Source organism: Pimephales promelas, chromosome 22 (assembly GCF_988280905.1).
Source record: "Pimephales promelas chromosome 22, fPimPro1.hap1.1, whole genome shotgun sequence".
NCBI lineage: Eukaryota > Metazoa > Chordata > Actinopteri > Cypriniformes > Leuciscidae > Pimephales > Pimephales promelas.
This window is the reverse complement of record NC_142790.1, coordinates 22,695,929-22,717,165: the sequence shown is the minus strand read 5'-3', so window position 1 is coordinate 22,717,165 and position 21,237 is coordinate 22,695,929. Positions and strand designations below refer to the sequence as shown.

The window sequence follows — 21,237 nt, the reverse complement described above, 5'->3', positions numbered from 1 at the left end:
CACATCATTGTAACATACCATTTTAAATACCAAAACTCAAGTTGTTCTATTCATGTTAAGCAATGTAATATTAGTGCTTGACATACTGTATGCACATTGACAATAAAAACATAAAAGGAAAAGAAATTGGAAAAAGACTTTCACAAACAACTTTAAACCGACATGGGACAGGAAACATGAAGCATTAGTATATTCATCTTTTTTATGGGTTGCAGACATTTTAGTGTCAGTCTATGTGTGTTTATTTAGCACCATCTGCTGGAGCTTCTTCTTAAAGGGATAGTTCACCACAAAATTCAAATTCTGTCTTCATTTACTCCCTCAAGTTGTATTAAACCGGTATGACTCGGGCAATGAGAATTATTTTGGGAAGATGTTCATCCTATTTACTCCACTCCAAATAAATAGCTCTTATAATACTGCATATTTAGAGCTGCAATTAATGCCTTATTAGTTTTATTAGCATTACTTTAATAATTAACATTATTAACATTACATAAGAGAGTGAGGATAACACATATTTATGCATACAGTACCCTTCAATGCGAAGGTTGAAGTAAAACTTATTTTAATTATGAACTTATTTCTAATATTAAAAAAGTAATAATTAGTTGACACATTTAGCAAAATTATAAGTATTCATTATTCTATTATTCTAGTCTATAGTCGTTAGACTTGGAAAAAATATATATTTTCTTTAATATATAGGAAATGTATGTTTATCAACAACGACAAACCCATATTTGTTCCCATAGCCAGTCCTGATATTCTGCAGGCTAAATTTGCAACCATGTTACTTGCAACTTACTTGTTTTTTTAATTTAATGTATCATTTGTTTAATGTATCTTTGTTGCAGGAAACAAAACAAAAAAATGGTTTATGTATTCAGACATGTTCTATACTAACAGTAAACTTAATATAAACTGAATTGAAAAAAAAATGAAACAGCTCATTTAATATTTGATGTTCCAGCAAAGTCTCAAAGCGTATAATATTGCAGAATCATAATAACAAATGCATGCATTTTTTAGATGATGTGCTCGTCGAATCTAAAAGAGGTCAGTCAGATGAATAATTACCAACAATAAAAGTTAAGTTTTACTTGGAATTTACATTTATAAATACTTAAACTAGTAAAATAAGGCCCGGTTTCACACACAGGGCTTTGACAAAACCAGGATCAGGTCTTAGTTTTAATTAGGACATTTAAGTAGCTTTTAAAAACGTGCCTTGGTGTGCATCTTGAGACAAAACAATGGCACTGACACATTTTGCGCACTGACGCATCTGCAAGTTGCTTTCAGTTAAAACAGCTCAAACATGCATTTAGATTGGGACTAGGCTTAAGCCTTGTCTGTGAAACCGGGGGAAAATGTACTATTAAAGTGCAAAAAGCTTGAAGGTGAGACGTGCAAAGTAAAGAGCGCAACTCCTGCGTCCGCCACTAGAGTCCTCCCACAGCCTGTACTGTGTGTTTACCCCCTCCGAGCTCTCAACTGTGGCCGGGCTCCTCCAACCAACCACAATTCTGACATTTAACTCCGGAAACACAAATGTAACCAGCGCTGCGTTACATCCTAAAGCGCGACTGAACGGCGAGGTGTTTGATCAGCTGTCGGACAGCGGTAAGTAAGCGCATAAACCGGCTCGATTTCATAACATTCACGGCATAGAAGAACAAAAAAATCCACTCCCAACTGGTTGGTTTTGTCTAGAAACGAGGGAGGGATATCAACATGGCGTCCATGTAGCTCACCAACCAACCAACAAGAATGTCTAGGCACCGATGAAGGTTTTCCCTCCATTTGCAATTTGATTCGGTTATTAATCGTGATTCCTTGCGGTTTGATTTTATGAAGCGCGTGACAAAAACAGCTCGCGCGTTTACGATGTCCTAATGTTTGTAGTTTTGCGACTCTTAGACGTATGAGTATGTTGTTGCTTTTAGGCACTGTGGCCGAAAAGCGGGATTTGCGCTGGATTTGATTGATCATAAATGAGACAGGCAGCTGTTAAAGTCATCATGGCTTTTGAAATGACATTATTTTGGTCGCTTCGTTGATGTAAACATGTTCTTAATGCTTTTGCGCCATACATTCCAGCACTCGGGCTGTGGATCACATGAGCTGCTGTTGATACTGTAGCTATCTGTGGGCGGGTTAAAAAACACGGGCAATATTTGTAGACTGTAATAGTGTGATAAAAGTTAAGATTGTTACAAAACATAAGGTTGTTGTGGTACTATATTCGATCAGGAAGCGATCGGTTCTCATCCTTTCTGCAAATGTATTGCGCAATAAAGCGACAGGTCTCGCTGGTGGTGACATCAAAGCAGCACTCTGTGAATTTTGCCAACTATTTTTTTACACATAAATAAATAAATGAATAAAATTAAAATACTCATGATTGATAATGTAGATGTGTATCAGTCTTCCACAAAGGTGTTTTTATTCTACATGGAGCGGGTCGCCACTTGTGCTGCTATGTTGACGTCACGTGACAGCCATGCAAATGGACATGTTGCTAGTAGTGATGATAGTAAAAATTGCTGAATTCGGAAATCTAAATGAATTGTGAGGATTTGTCACCTTGGGTCATATGACAATAAACAATTAAATCACTTAATTTAAGTGACCATCGCATGCTCCCTTCGCTAACAGACTTGTGGAAGGGCCCTTCACGAAGGGATTCAGTTGTTCACTTTCGTTTGGAACGCCCCTACAAATGGCATCTCCTTCCCAAAGTGCCCTTCAAGGATGCAAAAATGCCAATTGGAATTCACCTAATGTTTTACCTACATATAACAGTTTCAGACATGACCATGGTGCTTTACAAAGTATAATGTTAAAGAGGTGTGACCATCAGTATTTAGTATTCAAACATCATGCATCCAGGCCAATAGGAGTCAGTATAACCGCAACAGAAATCACTAGACATGAGCAAACTTTTAAATGTTGTAAAATGCAAATGACTAAAAGTTTTTCTTTTACCCCCACATGAATAATGCCATGTTGTTGCACATCATTCTACGTCTGTTCTTTCCAGACATTATTTGTTTATTGAAATGGAAACAACATTTGTCAGCTAAGGCTTTACAACGTTGTTAGATTAATGTCTTGAAAACTGTTATTTCCGTAATTTAATTAATGAGTGCGTCTTGTTGTTCTTATTCCTGGAAACTCATTAGAACGCACTTTCATTAATAAATTGCAGCGCACAGAAACAGTTTCAGATCCATCTGGCATTTGATTGAAGAAGCTGTAACTTACAGTATGCACAACAGCATTAAATGTGACGGTCGTTTTTCTGTTCTTCATGCCACATGGAGAGCTAAAATACTGCGGGCACTTTGCAGAGTGAATACTGTAGAGGGGTTTTATAGAACTGGTTTTGCACTCTACATGTCATTTTGACTGTAAATCTCTGCTGCTTCCCATGAGGATGGGAAGGACTATATTTAGTTTTTCTTGTTGTCGTCGTCTTTGATATCCTTTAACATTAACAGCACTGTTCTGGAGAGTTTTATAAGAAAGCTTAATGTTTAACCTCGTGTGGTTATTCGCAAGAGCTTTTTATAAAGAGAACATCGAGTTTAGAGTTCATTTGGATGAAACTTAATGAAGAAGTTGTTTATTGTGGTGCCATTTTTTCTGAGATCTATTGTTTTTTCACAACGATAAAAAGAGTAATCATTCATGAGAAGCACCGTTTAGAGAAATGGTAATCCTCTCTCTCTTAACAAATATTTACATTTTGCTTCTATGCAAGGCAAGCACCTAAGCGCTTAAGCCTGTACTTTGTTTATTGTGGGAAGCGTGAGTTTTTGTTCAAGGGTTTTGGTATTCGTCCTAGGTTGGAACTGGCCACAATGTCAAGGGTGGTGAAGAAGAGGCAAGCGGACCCTAAGGTGGTTCAGTATGTCTGGTCGGCCATTGAAGTCATCCGCAATCAGAAACAAATCGCAAACATGGACAGAATCTCAAAGTAATTGCTTTAACTCGACTCCCTTTAATAACACTTACGCATTTTAAAGGGATGGTTCACCCAAATATGAAAATTCTGTCCTCATTTACTCATCCTCAAGTTGTTCCAAACCTGTATGAATTTCTTTCTTCTGCTGAACACAAAAGAAGATATTTTAAAGAATGTTTGTAACCAAACAGTTGTAAGACACCACTGACTTCCATAGTATGGGGAAAAAAAATACTAAAAAAGTCAATGGTGCCGCACAAGTTTTCTTCAAAATACAAAGAACAAAGAAATATACAGGTTTGGAACAACTTTAGGGTGAGTAAATTAGGGGTGTAACGGTTCTCGGGAAAAAATTAAACCATACCGTTCTCCACCCACGGTTCAGCAAGCGCTTGCACTGTGGTTCATCTCAAATCTGACGATGCAGACAAGACAGAGTTCGGACAGACAATTCGGCTAATATATGTTTTAGAGCCAGACCGATATATCGGCAGGCTGATATTATTGGCCGATATTATGCATTTTCCAAGCTATCGGTATCGGCAGTTATAATGGCCGATAAATGAATATTTCAACATTAAAATAAAAACGAACGAAACACGCTTCAAACATGTCATTAGTGTTGGAGTTTTATAGTTTTTCCACCAGAGGGCAATGTTCTGTTGCGACAATAAAAGAAACAAGTTTCTTTTTAAAATGCATTTTCTTATTATTTTATTTAAAACTTATACATAACTACAAATAACTAATGTTAGGGAAATCTGTTAATGTTTTGTTGCGCGTTTCTGAAAAAAAAAAAAAAAACGGGCGATATTTCGGAATATCGGATTTTAAAACCAACAAATATTTGTATCGGTATCAGCCTTCAAAATCCTTTATCGGTCGGGCTCTGGTATGTTTCTGTCGATTGAAACACATTATGACTTCCCAAATCCTCAACAGCGATGATTAAAAAAGAACAATGTGGACAAAACAGTCAGTCTTTGTAAACTTTGCGAGTGCTTTATGCCCTAATATGACTAGTCAATTCAAACATTCAAGCGCAAGAAGACACTTAAGTACGCATGTGGAAAGCTGCGGATCAGACAGCGCACAAATATTGAGTTCTCTTTCAAGTCTTGTGTCAAAAATGATAGCAAATATAGTTGAGAAGGACAACGCGTGCGTTTGTGTATTGGATCAGTGCTTTATGTCTTAAAGTGACAGCAGCTTAACATTTCTGCTATCTGTTTTCAGTGTTAAACAACAAAAAGCAAGGAAATCACTCACTGCTCTTGACTGAATAACTTTGTAACTTTAATAAGGATTCATCTTTAATTTATACAGTGAAATGTATTTTATTTGACATTTGCTCACTTTATTCAGTTTCGGTACCTGAACTTCTATTAGCCCTTCCTGAAAATCCTAAAAAAAAAAGCACTGTTTGTTTTAGTTGTATCTTTGGTCTATTGTATTTATTTGTGCTGTTGCTTGTAGTTTGATTATTTGTTCTTAGTTTCTCTATTGTTATTTGACAGTAGTCCTTTTTTCCCAGAACATAGCACATACCAAACCGTAAAGAAACCGTGACCATAAAACCGTGATACATAAACCGAACCGTGAGTAATTTGAACCGTTACACTCCTAGAGTAAATGATGACAGATTTCTCATTTTTGGGCGGCCTATACCTTTAATGTATTCATTTAAAAATATCTTAAGAGATGGCCTTGTTTTCATGCAGATATTTAAGTCGTGTGTATGGGATGCACCCTAAAGAAACGGCTAGGCAACTGGTTCTGGCTGTGAAAGACGGTCTGGTGGTGGAGACGCTCACCGTGGGCTGCAAAGGCTCCAAAGCCGGGATCGAACAAGAGGGATACTGGCTCCCAGGAGACGAGATGGTGAGACATATACCAGAGCATGTCTATTTTAAACAACATACTTGTATCTACATGCCTCTTAGATAAAAATGCGAAAGGTAAACATGATTGGTTTTACTACACATTAATCTAATGAAATAAAGAGCTCAAAAATGTAGATATGCTGCTTGGGGTCCTCTGATGAACCTCTGATGTCCATCAGCAAATATTTGATTAGTTGCTAAGCTTATATGGACCAAAAAATAAGTGACCTTAGTGTTCAACAGTGAGTTTTCTGCTGTAAACTTCCTCCATATGCACTAGTAATGGTAGATGCAGATGTTTCAGTGCCTTCACCAGCACATAGAGACATTCCTCTGCAGTGTGAGAAAGCATGTTTGAAGGAAGCACATTTCTTGTTTGTTTTTGGGGAATGGCTTACAGCTTGGAATATATGCATTCGTCTCAGTCTATCAGCCATATGTTTCTTTTAATAAAATCGCCTAGTCTACACTACTGTTCAAAAGTTTGGGTCAGTCATTTTTTTTTTAAATTAAGAAATTATTTTTGAATGAGCATGGATGAATTACATTTGATCAAATGTGACATAGGTGCCATAAAAAAGACATTTTAAACAATGTCATATTTGCATTAAAAATGTTATAACTGAGCGAATGACACTTAATGATAGTTGTCACAAACATGCATAAAACTTGCTTCATATTCATAACATGTCATATCATGATTATGAAGGTGTCATGTTAGTTTTATGCACACCCCTTCAAAAAAGTAAAGTGTGTTACCGCAGAGTTGCAACATTTTTTTTTAACTTTATATACATAAAAGAATCCAGAAGACATGTTGTATTAAAATGTGAAATATTAAGCAGCTATTTTAAGATAGATCATAATAAGCAATGTTTCTTTGAGCACCAGATCAGCATATATTAGAATGATTTGAAAGAATGAAAGACTGGAGTAATGATGATGAAAATTAAATCTTGGAATGAATTACTTTTTCCAAATATTTTAAAATAAACAACAGTTATTTGAAATTGTAGAAGTATTTCACATTATTACTATTTTTGACCAAATAAATGTAGCTTTGAAGCATAATAAGCGGCTTTAAAAAACAATCTTACTGACCCCAAAATTTTGAATTTTAGTGAATGTAAAAACAGCATATTAATGAATATGATAGCAATATAGATTAATATTCATGTTGTAACTGGTGAATTCCGGTACTTCTAACACCAAACACCCACCCGCGAGTCCCTAACACGGAGCGCCTGTGGTTAGTTTCAGCCAATCCCAGCTCTCAGATTAGGATTTTAAACAATGTTTTTTGGATCACTTGCAATCGCAGGAGCAGATGTCAGAAGGAAGCAAGGTATGTTCACGTCCAGTTGCTGTGATTTTTATTTTTTATTTTTTATTAACAACATAATCTGCCCTTTAGTTAATAGTATGTGTAACCAGCGCATGGGACAGCAGCTGAACTGAAAGAAGCTTCTATGTGGCCCTTCAGACTTTTGCTCCAAATCTGAAATTTTCCATGAAATCTAAATCATTCTATTTAAGTATCAATCTAAATATTATGATAATACACACTTTTATTTTATACTGGTATCTATACTGGCATCAGCAAGCTTTATGTCACTTCAGTGCTGTTCTGTGTGAGGTTTGGTTTGCTTTGTTTTGCCAATGAATGCTCATTTTTAGTGATTTCTCTCTTCTCTAGCCCTCTTTGCCTACTGATGCTCTTTTTCAAGATGTGCGTATGCTTCACATATTAATCTTACATGTTTTACAAATCAAGATTTTGTTTTTGCGAGATTTGTATGTCAATGTTAAGACCAGTTCAATGTCAGAACCAGTTAGACCTGTGTTTGCTGAGCTGTTTACTAAGGCTAAGACCAGTGTCAGAAGTTAGCTTTTCCATGTAAGGATTTAAATCTATTATCTGTAAAATAAATTAATCAACTCATATTTTTGAAATATAATGCATTATTAAGGTGATTGAAGGTGATGTCTTTGGCATTTTTGCTTTAAACCCCTGTTAACATCTTACACTGGTTTAGCCCCATTTTAAAGGTAAGAATAAAAGCGATTTGTAGACAGTACCAGCATTTCCCGAAGTAAAACTTTTGCCAAATCCTAGAGATTTTGTTCTGTAACTAGATCAGTGAAAATAGTGGATTGTCTCTGGTGTGTGTTGGTGTGTTTTGAGAAATGTAGTATAGATGGATGATATTTTTAGAGGATAGTATTAACACATGGTGGATGTGATCGTGGCATGTGAGAATGTGATTGCTCACCGTTTCATTCAAAGAAGATTTTGTCATATTTGAGGTTTGATTTAAATGGCTATTTGACTGAAAGTATATATTGGTATTTTTCTTTGTTTTAAATCTGTAGCTTTCTTAGTCTTTGAAAGTGTTTAATCATTGTAGAACAAGCTTTCTTTACTACTACACGTACTGCTCAGAAGCATTGTAAAAACATGACAAAATGGCCATTTAAATGGATCCAAAAAGCAAAAATGTAACATGCTTGTATTCCTCTCATAATATAAACATATACACCTACGATCTTTTGATTGATTGTTTCTTTATTATAACTAATGAGTGGGGTTTTTATACTTTTGCTCTCTCTGTCCTTTACTAATAATCTTCTAAGAACAGCTCTCATACTCTCATGCTCTCATGCATTTACTCAGCTTCAAACTTGATTAGTATATACTTTATATAGTATATATTTTGCCTAAACTACATTTTTATTATTATTACTATTTGCCTCTCAAGGCTCTGGTCACTAATTTGACAGAAACCCCAGAGTCTATCTCTTAAAAGCATTTCAAAGTAAGAGGGCTGATCTTAAATCTATTTCCCAAGATTGTATTTGCAGGTTATTTGCAGGACAAGCTTACCTGGATCAGTGGTGTTGTTCCCGGGAGCTTGTTGGTGGCCCAGGTGGGCGGGGATGTGCATTACTATACTTGTGTGTGTTTCAGGACTGGGAAGCAGAAAGTCACGACTGGTACTGCTTTGAGTGTCACCTTCCCGGAGACGTGATGGAGTGTGACGGCTGTTTCCGTGTCTACCACCTACGTTGTTTGTCTGAAGACCACCGGCCACGGGACTCAACCTCCCACTGGCAGTGCGGCATCTGCAGGGTGGGTACAAAACAGATGTGCCCAAACTTTTTACAACAAAAGAACAAAAATCAAACTTAATTGAGGTCCACGGAAATTAAGCTACTCTTAAGTTTAGAGAAATTAAAACAATTATGCTAATATGTTAGAGGGCTGTGAAACGATTAATCGCGATTAATCGCATCCAAAATAAAAGTTTGTGTTTACATAATATATATATGTGTGTGTGTAGTGTGTAATTATTTTGTATATACAAATATGTATATATACAAATTAATTCTACACTATACACACACAAATATTATGTAAACACAAACTTTTATTTTGGATGTGATTAATTGTTTCACAGCCCTAGACATGTTCACGGTATTTTGAAGTGCCCACGGTGACAATATTGTGTATATTTAATGCCGTAATAAACAGTATTACAAAATACAGGCACACATCTACTTTGGCCAGTATAGAGAGACCATTAGAAAACTTCTAGTTGAGATTGTAAATTGGTGTTGAAAAATTAGCTCTGCAATCACAGGAATACATTTACATTTTAAAATGCACTTAAAATTGTCATAGTATTCCAAAATATTACTGTATTATTGATCAAACGAATGCAGCCTCGGGGAGAGAAATCTTACTACCTCTTCACTTCTTTAGAGTGAATTCAAGAATTTGAAATGCATGTTTTGTGACCGTTAAACCCCCAAATGCATTTTTAAAGTATGGTAACATAAATCATACTTGTGGTTATTGAGTTATTATGTTTACTAACAGGGCAGCAAAAGGAAGAATTTGAACAAACAGGAAATGATGACATACCTGAAGTTCATTCTTGGACGCATGAAGGAAAGGGTGCGTTTCACATTTTAGCTTCATGCCTTTTCACACTAAATCATGTAGAAGCTTTTTTTTTCTCCACATGCATTTTTCTATTGAGATGTAAAGCAGATTTCTTCTTTCAGGCTGTGGACCTGCACAAGAAAGGAAAGGAGACAAAGCAACCCGTGTACAGAAGACTGATCCACACGCCTCTGGATGTGGAAAACATACAAGAGGTACACCAGTAGAAACATTAAAAAGGCCATGTTTTATCAGCCTCGGCACGTTCTCATGTGTCTTCTGTTGCCCTACAGAACATCTCAGAGGGGAAGTACAAGAGCTTTGAGGAGTTCAGAGCTGACGCTCAGCTTATAGTTCACAACACAGCCATTCTGCACGGAGGTGAGCTCTTCTGTACCGCAGTCATCTCATCTGAGTGATTTATGACACAACTCTAGTGTCAACTTAACCGATTCCACATTCTCTGTCAACAGTCAACAGCGATCAGACGGAAATTGCAAGACTTCTTTACAACGACACATGTCATGAGGTCAGACTGAGCAAACAGTTTAAGCTTATTTAATGCACTTGACAAACACGGTTAAGCTTTTCTGATTCTAATGTTAATGTGTAAAAGATTTCGTGCCCTTTATGAACACCGACTTATGCCATTATTTGTTTGTTCCAGCTGAACGAGTTAATGTTGTGCAGACACTGCTTCTATCTCTCGAATGCACGACCCGACAACTGGTTCTGTTTCCCTTGTGTAAGCAGACACACTCATTCCTGGAGATTAATGTGTGATTTGTGAGTGTATAAAACCATGTTTGTCTGTGATCAGAGTCCGAATCATGAGCTGGTGTGGGCCAGGATGAAGGGCTTTGGTTACTGGCCTGCCAAGGTGATGAAGAGGGAGGGCAACCAGGTGGATGTTCGGTTCTTTGGTCACCAGCATCAAAGGTGAGCCTCAGGTTATAATATGAGCATGAACAATATTTGATTTAAAAGGAGAGTCATGAGACTTCAGAAGTTCATTCTATACTAAATGAGATAATTGACTCTTTATTGATTGATTACAGCTGGTGCTATACCAAATATTCCCAACATATTCACAGTGATTTTGCTGGAGTTTATCTTGCTATAAAATAAATCAGCATTGGTTAAATTATGATTTTACCCTCAGTTTCAAAGACGCGGCTTATGCCTAGTCCCAGAGTAAAATGCATGTTTAAGCTGGTTTAACTGAAAGAAACTGATGGTTTATCTCAAAATGCACATCAGTAGTGTTTTTAAGGCATGTTTATAAAAGCTACTTGAATGTCCTAATTGAACTAAGGCCTAATCCGGGCTTAGTCTAAGCCCTGAGTGTGAAACCACACCTTAAAGGTCCCATATTGTACACCTTTCTGAAGTTTTATTTTAAGTTTTGATGTCCTTAAGAAATATATATTTGCGGCATAAGTACCAAAAACCATCCCAATACACATTTACAGCTCCTTTCTCTGGAGCTCTGCTAAGAACAGGTTGATTTTGGCCTTTCTAATTAATATTCATGATCCTCTTCTGATTGGCCTGTTGTTTCTGTAGCCTGCGGTGGCTTGGTGATGCTCACAAGTAAGGTAAATAAATCACCTGTAATGATGGACATTGCTGAGGGAAATTTTATTCGGCCTTATGTTCGAGCCGGACAGGAGACAAGCAACCACCTCCTTACTTCTGGCTTTATAGTTAGAGTATTACAAATTACCATTACATCAGAGTTGCACTTTTTTTTTTATTTGTCAAATTCGATTTAAATCTCCAAAATATGTAAGTTAATAATAGCTAGTCATACACTGATTTTGAAACACTTAACTGTTTTATAATGCAACGTTAGCAGACAGACACTGACTGCAGTAAGCTATGTGACTTGCTACAAGTTGAAGTCCTACAATTTCTTTTACAATGTTACTTTTTTCTGTAAAATGTGTACTTGTGGTAATGCTGCGTTCATGTGCTATGGTAATTATGGTAAATACCAAAAGCCGACGTGGAAAATGCACATGAACACCCCCTCATTTGGTATTTTCCACTGGGCAACTCGTAGAATATTTTGATGGACGAGTTGCCGAGATGAGATAACCTTTGAACTTTTCAAAATGGCGGAGAGCACCGCAAGAGTCGTGAATGGTAAAAATATATACTATTCATGATCTAGAAAATATATAGCATATTATTTACCTTTTGAGTTTTGATAAATCATTTTCTTGCTGTTGCAGATGACTTAAGCAATCTAAAATAGTTTTAGCTAAATAACAGGTCTGGATCTCCATCTTTTTACCACATTACCACAACAAAAGCACTTGAACGCAACACACTGGTAAATACCAGTTCACAAGTGGAAAATATCCTCCTTTCCCTAGCAAGTGAACGCAGCATTAATGTGCAAAGATGCCCACAGAACACGAGAACATATGCTGCAATTGACGCTCTTCCCCTTGAACTTGTAAATCTAAGAACTGCAGAATCTTGGAGGAGTATTGCTTTGAGAAATTGCTGTGGTGTTTCTGAATAAATAAACATTAGCCACTGTTCTCTTATATTAATGTTGTTCGGAAGCCTGTGCAATGATGTAGTTTCCTGACTGTGGGTAGTGCTCAGGGTGGTGACTGAAGATGGCGACAGAGGAGTTCTGACATCACATTTATACGGAAGTCACAACGGCTCGTGAAAAGACACAGCTACTTTATGCAGGCTGTGTGCTTTTGTCTGTGGATTGACTGGTTTTAAACTTATATAATAGTTGTTTTATAGCCTTTAGATCTCTGTTATCATGAAAAAAAAAAAAAAACAGGAAATATTAATTTTGACAATATGGGACCTTTAATAGCACTGGTAAGTGAAAGAGTTCAAATTGTCCATTTCATTAAATCGATTCAAAATATGTAGGTAAATATATTGATATTGATAAAAATATTGATATTACTTTGGTTCATATAAATAAAATTCTGTTCATACAATGTGGGAAACAATTAAAAAAATATATGTTTAATGCAAGTTGTAATTAAAAAAATATTAAATATTTTAACCTTTTGTAGATGTATGATAATTTTATAATATGTATTTATTAATTCTACTTTGATTCTACATGCATTCAGAGATTTAATGCTTGACTAAATGTATGATTTTAAGTTATAACATTAGGTGCAATTTTTTGCAAATTAATCTGATTTTTTAATCTGTTTTTTATTTTATTTTAGAGCCCAAAAATATAAATGTGTTTTGTGTGTGTAAACATGCATGCATGCATGCATGCATATATATATATATATATATATATATATATATATATGAAGAGTTCAGATGCAAAAGCCTCTAAATGCCATTTGAAATTTTCTTCTTTAATGATGATTTTTATCAAACTTGTAAATTTAAGTTCAGTGATTTCACTTAAATGGCAATGATAATTACCTATTAATTGTTATTTAAGTGAAATTACTGAACTTAAATATACAAGTTTGATAAAAATCATCATTAAAGAAGAAAATTTCAAATGGCATTTAGAGGCTTTTGCATCTGAACTCTTCATATATATATACACACTCACACACACGTGTGTGAAATTTTGAAAATTAAAAAAACTACTTAATCACAAAGATTAATTAGCAAATAATACATATATATATATATATATATATATATATATATATATATACTGTATATGTATTATTTGCTAATTATATATGTGTATTATAAAGTGTATACCTGGTATAAATCTGTATGTGGAGAAACTAGCTTGTGAAACTAGCAGGCTCGTGTCTGTCTTGCTGCAGGGCATGGATTCCTTCTGACAACATCCAGGAGATCACGGTCAGTGTGCAGCAGCTGCAGGTGAAGCGCAGCTCGGGCTGGAAAAAGGCATGCGATGAGCTGGAGCTCCACCAGCGCTTCGTGAGGGAGGGCCGTACCTGGAAGGGGAAGCCAGAAGAGAAGCATGATAGGTCGGAGAGGCACGAAAGACAAGAAGACAGACAGGAAGAGGCGGAGTCAAGCATCTCTTCCACATCCAATGAGCAGGTTAGCACTTTGGTGGCACAGAAGTGTCAAATTTCACCTTTAAATAATCAAGATTGGCTTTGCTTTATTTGGCATCTTGTTCTGATCTTTACGACAGTCAAAAGGCAACCAAGAGCCCAAAGCTAAAAAGAGCCGCCGTTCCCAAGTCGCAGAGCCCAAAGAAGAGGTTTGTAGTGCATCATGTTTATCAAGTCGATGTGGCATTGAGTTCATGTTATCCTTTACCATCTTCTTGCTGTTATATCAGGAGCCAGAGCCCGAGATGGAAGCCGTCAGCTCCAGCCAAGAGATCCCAACAGCTGTTCCACATCAGCCGGAGCGTATGTCCGTCTACACCCAGACCAAGAAGTCTGGCTCGCCTTCTTCCTCTTCCTCACCGGCCACCCGCATGATACACCGAGGCACACAGACGCTCAACGAGGGCAACTGCCAAAACATGTGCCACGACAAATACACCAAGATCTTCAGTGACGTTAAAGAAATGATGAAAGCGGAGAACAAGCGAGAGACCGAACGCGTCCTGAAAGAGGCTTTGGACAAGGTGAGGAACGTTCTTTCATTTCGGACTTGCATTTGGCTCCCTCTTGTGGCCAGATTTAAAGATACCCCTTTTCCTCCAAGAAAGCCACACTGTTGGCGGAAAGGGGGGGGGGAATCGCAGCAAACTCAGCAATGTGGTCGTCCTTACAGTTGCGAGGGGAGATGGAAGAAGAGAAACGGCAGGCGGTGAACAAAGCGGTGTCCAGCACGCAGGCTGAGATGGAGAGAAAGTGCAAACAGGTGAAGGAGAAGTGCAAAGAGGAGCTCATGGAGGAGATGAAGAAGATGGTAGCTCAGCATAAACAACTCCTTTCCCAGACCAAGAAGAAGCAGTGGGTGAGTGGACCTTCAGAACATCTACCAGACAATGCTTTTGAGTCTGGTTTCACCTGAAAGAGATGCATTAAAAATGAAATGCAGAGTTTGATATCCCTTATTAAAAACCATGTGTGAATTTCCTGACTTTATAAATACAAAGGGGATAATACATTTAGTAATAATAACTGCAATATTCAAAAGCTGAGAAGTTACTGATCAGTTACTATGTGGTTTTAGTTTAGTTAGGCCTTAGTTTCAAGTTATGATTGATATTATAAGCTTGTTCCACCAGATTTTGAATGCATTATGCCAGCTAAATCATTTCAAAATAGCCCTGTGTGTTTGAATCAGGCAAAGTTTATTCAAATGTGACTCGTGTCATCAGTATGTGAATGTAATTATTTTTCGTCTTAGAACTTGTTTCCCCAGAAGTCCTCATTTGCCTGCCTTGTATTTACAGTCTATTTATAGCTTCTACCTGTGGCTAGGAGATGAAAAATGGTTCTTCAGCATATTATTCACCTGAGCTTCAAAATTCTCTTCTGGGAAGATGTGTTGTGGGCTTGTTATTATTCTGTAGATGAAGAGTCGGATTTAGTTGTTTACCCTGAATAATGACGCTATTGAGAAATTACCACCACCTGCTCATTTTGTTACCTTGTGTTTTGGTACGAACGAACGATTTTGTCCAGTAGATAGTGTCCTTTCCCTGAATCCATTTCTTTTGGTGGTGCTACAATGTTACTGTAACACTGTGATATGACATCTCGTGCTAATTATATAGTCTCATCGCACGTATGTTTGCATAAATATCCGTCCATCTTTAATTGGAAGTAACGTTATTGGCGTTCGAGCGATAAAGAAAAGATATAAAGTCAGAATTGCGAGATATAAAGTCGCAATTGCGTGTTATAAAGTCAGAATTGCGAGATGTAAACTCGCAATTCTGAGGAAAAAAGATGACTTTATGACTTTTTTCCTCACAGTTGTGAGTTTACATCTCGCAATTCTGACTTTATAACACGCAATTGCGACTTTATAACACGCAATTATGATTTTATATCTCACAATTCTGAGAAACAAAGTCAGAATTGCGAGATGTAACGTTAAACTCGAAATTTTGAGAGAGAAAAAAGTCGCAATTACCTTTTTTATCTTTCATTGTGTGGCGGAAACAAGCTTCCATAGTAATCGGCACTCGTACGTTGACAGGAAACTTCCCGTGCGCGCGCGTGACTTTAACTGTCAAATACACACATAATGTTGTCATATTCGTCTTGGCGAGTATTTACGTAAACACTGTTGGTTAAGGTTATATCTCAAGTGAACGTTAACAGTTGTGAAAATCGGTTGTTTGTTAATATTTTCAATCTGTGTATCAGGTCTGCAGACTAATAGGCCTGATGCTTTCCATGTTATCAAACAACAAAATATGAAGAGAGAATCACTTTGGTCTTGATTTTAACAACTTTAGTAGCTCTAATAAAATCACTGTATATTTAATTCACAAGACCTACTTGAAAACAAACAAAAAAACCTCTGTTTCATTTATTTGTCCTATTTTATTAGGCTACTGTATACTAATCCTTACATTAATTCAACAAATTGTTTGGTTTCACTGGTATGTTATTGGTACTGTAACCTTATTTCTAGCAAAAATAACTATGACATGATGTATTATTGTGAAATTACTCCTCTTTCAGATTTAGGTCACACCTCCCAGTTCTAACCAGAATCAAAATGAGAGTTTTGTGCCTTTTAGTCCACATACACTTTGAGGCTAATCTGTACGACTAGTGTGCTCGTAAACATTGTTAAACTCAAATTAACACACAATTTAGTCCTTCTGGGAAAACAAACCAACTATATTGATGACTCATTTAGATTCATTTAAATTTAGCCTATCATGATGACTGCTATGATGTAAATTTAAACCGGTTAACTTTTTTTTTTTTTTTTTTAAAGGAAAAGCACTTTGTCCAACCCAAATGTCCTGTTTCTTTAGGAAATGCACCAATATGAATGTCAATCCAGGAATTAATTTCTTTGCATCTCAGTATCCTCTTAATTTGTACTTTTCAGTGTTATAACTGTGAAGAAGAGGCGATGTACCACTGCTGCTGGAACACGTCGTACTGCTCCATCAAATGTCAGCAGGAGCACTGGCACGCGGATCACAAACGTACCTGTCGCCGGAAGAGATGAGCTGGCCACGCCCTTCCTCTCGACTCCACCCATCCACGCTATTGGATAGATCATGGATTCTTGATTTTTAGCCAGCATTTTAAACCCCAGCTCCGGACACTTACCTGGACATTTTACTGAGTTGCGGTGTACGCTAACAGGACAAGTGAGCACGGGCTTTTACTTATTCCTCGTAGAGATGGGTTTTATGTTTGGATTTTAACGGTATCTCTTTACTTATCCTTTTTTTTTTTTTACCCTTTTATTTGCTGTACGACGGAAATCAGCCTTGCTTGCATACAGACTAGCTGAAATGTGAAGTACTAGTAATCTTTTTAAACAACTTAATCTGAAGCTATGTAGATATTTGAATTTTTTATATGAGCGAATCATGTCTGCCTCCTGCATTGAGTGAAGTTGGTGCTTTTAAACTCGGCGGTTGGTTTTTATCAGTGGTTGTGATGTCTTTTTTCTTTGGGAAACAGGGTTTAAAGATGGCAGGTCATGTCTGTCTGAATAATACAATCTTCCATTAATGAATATGCACATTTTATGGTTACACTTTAAAATAAGCCTTTTTCATTTTTAACAAAAATTTAACTAAATTATGTGCTAATTTAGGGGTGCATTGCGGTAGCTTAAGTGTACTAAATGTTTGCTAAATGGGATCTTTAGTGGGGTTCATAAGTGTGAACAAAACCTGATGATTTCACATCAAGATCCCTTTAAGTAGCAAAATTTAAGATTGTACAGAGATCAGAGTAAATGAAACAATCAGAAATGGTCGCTTTAGGGTTTTATCATCAAGGATGACTTTTCATGGCACTTTCTGACCCGAGGGAGAAGTTAAAAGGATAGTTTACATAATTTCAAAGTCAACCATAATTTACTCGCCTTCAAAGTTGTTCCAAACCTCTGATGTGCTGCTCAATGAAAGTAATCCACTTTCACTTTATAGAAAAGAGCAGCTTGGACACTTAAACATCTCATTTTATATTTCTCATTTAAATGCGTACGGAACGACATGAGGCTGAATAAATGACAATTTAGGTGAATTATTGTTCTTTTAAATATTGCAATAACAAAAATTAAGGAAAAATGAGGTAAGATCTTTCTTTAGAGAGTTTTTGAGATGTCGACCAGGGCTGCGTTTCCCAAAAGCAATGTTTCTACGAGAAGGAGAATCAATCAGCTGAAGGACGTAAGGGTACGTGAGGTCCTTCTTTAGTGTTTTTGCACAGATCCATATGTGCGTGCACCTGTATTCGGTCTCTCTCTGAAGTTCTGGATGCGTCTTAAATCACATCTAATACATCCAGGTTTCTGTCCTGCCCTGTTTCTCTTTCTCTCTCGCACCCTTCCCAACCTCACTGTTGCACTACATGTAAATAAGTGTTTGCCGCTAACCGTGACTGATGACGTTTGCACGTTAGCATATGTACATTTCATGAGCGCATTAACTATGTATTTGATAAAGTCGAACTGTAAAGGAAAAAAAAATATTTGTGATAACGGTAATTTGTTCCATTCCAGTGTGCATGAAACCAGGTTGTGTGAACCTTATTTTGGACTCTACGTTAATCATTGCGTGTCATCAGTGATGCAGTCTGTCTCCTTTTTTGTTTTCTAGGGTAATTTGACGCCACTTTGTAATTGCAAGTAACCCTTTTTTTGAAATGTATTTTTAATTTATATTTATGCGGACAGAGTAATGACTACTGAGAATTTCCGACACCCGGCGAGAAGTCTGGTAAACAAACACCTGTCTTTCATGTGCATACAAATTAATGTGGTGTAAACGTTTTCCCCTTTCTTGCATTACATTATGTAACAGTACTATGTATAAATAAAACATATCAACCGGTTTTATTTTACTCTTATTGTTCTTCAAATTTAAAAATGACAAATTTACCAATCAAAGCACTTTATTGCACCATATTTTGTGAACGTAGGCCAAAGCAGGCTTCTATAAAAGTGTCATTTAATACTTTTAATCATGTGTACAAAACAGAATTTCAAACACACCTGCACCATACAAAATAAATTTTGTTTTTTGTCTTTTTTTTCTCTAACCAACAATATTTACATACACCATGCAGACTCTCTCACTTAAGTCCAGATTTCCAAAAAAAAAAAAAAAAAAAGGGAATAACTTCACAGGTTAAAAGTTATGTGCACGTTTCTTTCTTTCTTTTTTTTTTTAAATGGGGAAACGTTTCGGATTGTATGGGAATGGCAACACTAAAGCTTCTGAACAGGTTAAGACTTCTTTCCTTCATTTTTTAAAAACAAAACATTGCATCGTCACTCTCTGAACAAGTGTAAACTCAGTTCCCATACACAGTACTGACGTCTATGACACCGATTCCGCAAAAAATAAAACAAAAGGTTTGCATTAAAACTGAGACCTCAATGAGGCCAGAGTGCTGATATCTGATTGCAGTAGATCTCCACGATTATCATCTGTGGCAAAGAAAAGAAGAAAATCCTGAATAGGCTACTCAGGTTTTGTCATGGCGATTTAACGGATTGCCAGCACCATGAAAAGGAGTTCAGAAAACACGTCTCTTCTAATGCAGCTGGTACAATAACGTCATGGTTCACTTTTGTTTGCATTATTATAGCCAGTCGGTCGTGTTTCATGCTTTGCCCATATTGCAAGTGCCAACAATATGCCGGCGTATGTATTTCCCACGTAATCGATTAAAAAAGAGCTTAATCCATTTCATGTGAGCTGATTTGGGTTGAAAGTAAACTGCGAGACATTAATGTAAATGTTTCATGGAAATACCAAAGTCCTGTGACAGTCTGACTGATGCATTATAAATGAAAACACTGTTGATGTTTGAGCGGTAAATAAAAACGCATGTGTAAAAAGCCTGTGTCAATAAATAATGATGAGATCACACAGAAAAACGATACAAAAGTAAAAAAAAAATCAATCCAAGCTAATAAAAAAAAAACACAAATTGCGGTGAAGATTTGAGTCGTAAAGCAAATGTAAACAAAATTCCAGGCACATTTTTAGGGTTCGTTTTCTCTCAGTAAGGGTGTAGCGATTTAATTTCAATTAGAAAAACCGAAGCGTTCGTTCACGCACTTTTGACATCATTTTGAAAGTCCTATGAGTTTTGTATTATTATTGTTATCAATAAACGTGTGGGTAACGTTCGATCGGTCAGTTGATTCTTTCTACAACAGACACCATGCAAGTGGGATGTACTGCATTAGAAATGTTTCATTGGTGATTCGTAGATCTTATTTTATATATATCTTTCTTTTTTTATATATATTTGTATGTATATTTATATTTTTACATAGACTTGATGTGATACTACTCACTCAAGATGATACAATGTTTTATATCAGCAATATTATTTAATGAGGAAAACATTTCCAATGTCTTCGCTCACCAATTCTAAAAAGAGCAAAATAAATAAGAACTATTATCTGTACATAATTACACAATATCAACCGACTTTGCGTTCACCTTCAGTTTTGTACAATGATATTAAACATGGAGGAATCGAAAAAGCAGGGGATGTTTTTTCTTCTTTTCTGCTTCCTGCTGCTCGAGAACATTTACAAAGGTTGAAAAACGAAACCGGCAAATTGCTGAAGGACGTGCGTACAAATGTAACCTTAAGTTGTCGTTTTACCTTTTTTTTTTTTAAAACAAACGAACAGAAATGGCGTCCAGAGTGTCTGATATCACGTGTACTTTCAACAAGTTACTCCAAATCATCGGGAAAATTAAAATGCACATTTCGCCACAGTATGCAGATATTTAAAATACCCTTCGCTCATAGTAGGGCGGAATAAAAATGAATGATGTCGCAACACATCACGTGAAAAAAGCGACACGCACACAAGCAGAAGCAGAGGCGATTCTTCTTCCAGTCAGGAGACAGAATCCTTCCGCCAATTAGAGTTTAGGTTTGGCTTTGTCAACGCTTCTCAAAGTTTCTCCCAGTAAGTGTTAATTCGCCGAAGATCGCCCAACCGGTCATCGGCAGTCGGCAAAACACACGCACGCAAACATACAGGCGACAACATCCACGCGTACACTCATGCTACATGTTATATGCCACGTAGATGGGGTCCAACTGGTCGGCCAGAAAGCCATCTCGCAGGTGCATCCGCTGTTTCTCTCCGCGAGAGTTGATGGGAATGACGCCGATGTCCACCACGACCACCACGCCCACGATCAGGTAGTGCTCCTCCAGGACCGAGTTGGTCACTAAAGGAACCAGGTCCAAAGCTTCCTGTTCCGAACCTTCCAGCTCCACGACCACAACCAACAGGTTGGTCCAGGGAAACACAGCGCTGAAACAAACAGATCAGTTCATTTAAAACCT

The 21,237-nt window shown here is 36.9% G+C and overlaps 2 protein-coding genes across 16 annotated transcripts in view; one reads left to right on the top strand and one right to left on the bottom strand.

The window, feature by feature from the left end:
- The first annotated feature begins 1,468 nt into the window (after positions 1 to 1,468).
- zmynd11 (zinc finger, MYND-type containing 11) lies at positions 1,469 to 18,744 on the top strand. Of its 7 annotated transcripts, none has more exons than XM_039684803.2 (17): positions 1,469 to 1,626; positions 3,854 to 3,985; positions 5,695 to 5,854; positions 7,178 to 7,201; positions 7,553 to 7,585; positions 8,825 to 8,986; positions 9,737 to 9,814; positions 9,925 to 10,017; positions 10,096 to 10,183; positions 10,276 to 10,331; positions 10,470 to 10,547; positions 10,623 to 10,741; positions 13,594 to 13,837; positions 13,935 to 14,003; positions 14,085 to 14,378; positions 14,528 to 14,713; positions 16,778 to 18,744. In XM_039684803.2, exons 2-17 carry the CDS (start codon positions 3,870 to 3,872, stop codon positions 16,898 to 16,900), a joined length of 1,923 nt encoding a protein of 640 aa, XP_039540737.1. In that variant the 5' UTR covers positions 1,469 to 1,626; positions 3,854 to 3,869; the 3' UTR covers positions 16,901 to 18,744. The 7 variants fall into 7 exon arrangements, with proteins under 7 accessions (XP_039540737.1, XP_088981626.1, XP_039540738.1 ...); XM_039684806.2 differs by lacking the exon at positions 3,854 to 3,985 and adding an exon at positions 5,508 to 5,571 and having other exon boundaries at positions 1,480 to 1,626; XM_089125500.1 differs by lacking the exon at positions 7,178 to 7,201.
- dip2ca (DIP2 acetate--CoA ligase C (putative) a) overlaps positions 17,123 to 21,237 on the bottom strand; it is a 97,698-nt gene continuing 93,583 nt past the window's right edge. For all 9 annotated transcript variants that reach the window (XM_039684793.2, XM_039684795.2, XM_039684794.2 and 6 more), the window contains one exon: positions 17,123 to 21,205. In XM_039684793.2, coding sequence (XP_039540727.1) covers positions 20,953 to 21,205 — 253 coding nt within the window. In that variant the 3' untranslated portion in view covers positions 17,123 to 20,952. The remainder of the gene's footprint in view (positions 21,206 to 21,237) is intronic.